Consider the following 3,234-nt stretch of genomic DNA (forward strand, 5'->3'; position numbering starts at 1 on the left):
TGTTGGCCACTGGCTTTTCTTCCTCGATTACAGGGACTGCAGTTATTACAGCCTATTGAATTTCAGCAATATTTTAATGATTACTCAAAACCAACTGGTTTCTTCAGGCTGAGGAGCTAGGACCAGTCTACAGATTGCATTACACACAAATATAAAATTAACACAAATGTAATGCAGAAATTATCTTTAACTGTCACCTAAACATTTGTAGCATAAACATTAAAGGAAAAACACTCAAAGGAACACTTTCTTCCAAACACTTTACTTCCATCAACTTCAATTATAAAAAAGGGCAACAAATTAACATCTTCTGAGCTCTTCTTGCAGTATGTGGTCAGCCAGTAATTTTCAATTATAAATGTCCATATCCAATGTCTCCGAATACTGAAAGGCCTTGTCAGCCACTATGATGTCTCCATCTTGTAACCATGTTTTTCAAGCTCCGCTCTGCAGGGAGGAAAAGAAAAATAGAAAGATCAAGTCAGCAGAGATGATTACAGGTGGGTGGTTGAGGCATAAGTACCCTCTGCTATTGATTGTAAGAACCATTAGGAGATGAGAAGAAAAAAATATATATAAATACTGCATAATGCATACAGCTATGGATTTGATGATTACATATATAGACATATAGCAGCTGTGGCCTTTAACAATAATGATATCTTTAAGAAACAACTTAATAATATGGCTATCGTAATTGGCCTAAATAAAACAATAGCATATAACTGTCTAAAGGGTACTCAAATAAAAACAAAGCAGCCATTTATCTATCAGTGGATACTGATTGCTCATAGATTTGCCAACTCCATTACATTTCTGCTAAACTCAACATACCTAAGGTACTTTTGCACGTTACAAATGTTGTTCGTCTGTTGCGTTTTAGAGGCGTTTATATTTTTCTACATATGTGAAATATAAACGAGCCCTGCTGTCAAAAAAGGTGATCTAGGCCACAAAACTGGTACAAATCTCACCAGGCAAGTTCATTATTGGTTACTGCATCTTCCATGCTGCATTTAGATCAACGACTGAATTGCATGCACGGCTCCTAAAAGGCATTCTGGTGGTGTGCAAAGGCAATATGTTATATCAGGGAAAATTACTCACCATGTGCTACATATGGACAGCATATAAATAAAAATGTTAATTGTTTGATAAGAGTTTCTCTCTGCATAACCCATCAGGCTCTTCATGACCGATTACATTATATACTGTATGTGGTTTTTCTCGACAGCCAAGAGATTTACTGGACGAGGTTTTGGGCCAAAGTAGTGCACTGTTTATTTGTAGTTTATGCATCAGAAATTGCTCAATGATCTACATTTTTCTGACACAGTTTTGAGAAACATTTGCAGAAAGAGAAGTTAAGATAACAAACACGGGAAATATTAGCAAGTCCTATTGTTTTTGATCAGGTATTGCTTAGCTATTTGCACACAGCCGGCTTGCCAAACATGTGAGATCGATATAAACCAGGTGAAAGGTGTTTAACATAAAGGTGTGGTTTGAAATGAACTAGCTTTTAATTTAGGCAGGCATTTGAAACAAAATCAAAAAAGGTGCACAACAGCAGTTACAAAAACGCACCCCTGCTTTTAGAGCAACAGAAATTCAAATGTTAACACGTCAATGACCTACAAACGCAGAGCAGATGACTGAATTATTAAATATGAAACATCTGTGGATCAAATGTTGGTTTGTTCCATTTAAAATAAATAGAAAGACTGTGTCCCACATGTGCTAAAACAGAAAGATTTTCATTCAAAACGGAGAGTATTTTTGTTGCTTGACCCTAAACTTGATCAAATAAATGTAAGCATAAAGATGGAGATATAGTATGAGATCAAGGCAAGAAAGTAGACAGTAAGGACTTCATAAACTGGCATTCTGAAATGTGCAAAAACGATTCTGATTATGCAAACGTCTTTGTTTGTCATCGGACAGTTTTTCATTAGCTTTTAAGTGATTTGTGAGATTTTTTAAAAAAAAGTTTTATTTAATGAACAATTTCTGACTGATCAGATTACCTCAGCTGATTTGAGAAATCATCTTCTACGTTATCATCGTCCCAGTTGTCTTCCCAAACATGAGCGTCTTCGTCTTCATCCAGCCCTGTCCAGTCTGGGAAACATTACAGCTGTAAGCTTGCAATAAAACCTTAATATAAAAGTATCTGCTCACCAGTTCTGAACACTTTAGCTTGTTGGTTTAGCTACATTGGCGGTGTAAGACAATTACTTCAAGTATACATAATATTTAAACAGCTAAGCGCAGTCAGTAAGTAAATTTTAGTGGTGAATTAAACTACTGGGAGCTCGGTGAAGTGGTGTGTTTGGTTAAATCGGAACAATTGTGGCGTTTTTCTTCCAGCTAGCTCGCTAGCTAATGCTAAAGCTAATAGGCTAGGCTAGCTGAGTCACTGCAGCAGGACACAGCAAAGAAAACCGTAACGGACTCCAACAAATAATGAAGAGAGAAACAAGAACAACAACACCTCAGATAACATGTGAACTACTCACCCTCGGCTGGGAATTCTTCAAACTCATCATCCTCCTCCAGCAAGCCCAGATCTACGGTCTGCTTCTTGTCTGACATGTTAGCTCCGTCGGTGTGTTGCTGTTTGTTAATGAAGCCTCTTCACGCAGGAATTGTGGGAAGTTAAAGTTGATCGAGCCGGTTGCGGCTGCGCGAAGTGCACGCATGGATGGCACGATGACTGCACAGGGGAGCGCAGGAGGAACTGTGAGCCACAGCAAAGCGAGGTAAGGCAGGTTTACTCAAGAAACACTCGATGTAATTAAATTCAATGTGATTTACAAACGCACACACAGGCAGATAAGAACCAGCTCTCTGCCCTCAAATAGAAAGCAACGACCAGTGCAGTAAGAGAAACAGGTCGATATATCCGATGAGATTTTTCTAACAGGTTTAATTAAAGCAGTGAGTCTAACCTGTTTAAGATAAATAAACGAAGTATTTTAAGGAAAATCCTTAATTTCAAGTTTGAACGCTTTTTGTTTTGTCTTCTTATCACACTTAGAGTAAATATGTTTTTCAAATTTGATTTTTAACATTACCAGTACCTATCCAGTATTACAGGTACAGCTTCATCAGCTCTGTTAACATGTTTGCTGTGCAGAAAAAAATGTCCAAAATAAGTTTTGGTGTAAAGAATATTTATTTCACATTGTTATCCATTTCAGTCACAGTGACACTTTATTCCCTGCAAAGTGT

General features: G+C 37.4%; 1 protein-coding gene across 1 annotated transcript; it reads right to left on the reverse strand.

Annotated features, from left to right (window-relative positions):
* Positions 1–246: 246 nt before the first annotated feature.
* On the reverse strand, positions 247–2,676 carry sem1 (SEM1 26S proteasome subunit). The gene is made up of 3 exons (XM_086279403.1): positions 2,520–2,676; positions 2,028–2,121; positions 247–447 (listed from the first exon to the last, which is right to left on the reverse strand). The coding sequence occupies exons 1-3, from the start codon at positions 2,593–2,595 to the stop codon at positions 405–407; spliced, it is 213 nt and encodes a 70-aa protein (XP_086135529.1). The 5' UTR covers positions 2,596–2,676; the 3' UTR covers positions 247–404.
* Between the last annotated feature and the right edge of the window lie 558 nt (positions 2,677–3,234).

Source organism: Aulonocara sp. 'chitande type north' Nkhata Bay, linkage group LG22 (assembly GCF_057382095.1).
Source record: "Aulonocara sp. 'chitande type north' Nkhata Bay isolate Kocher_YH1m ecotype deep benthic linkage group LG22, A_spYH_male_GT1.1, whole genome shotgun sequence".
Lineage (NCBI taxonomy): Eukaryota > Metazoa > Chordata > Actinopteri > Cichliformes > Cichlidae > Aulonocara > Aulonocara sp. 'chitande type north' Nkhata Bay.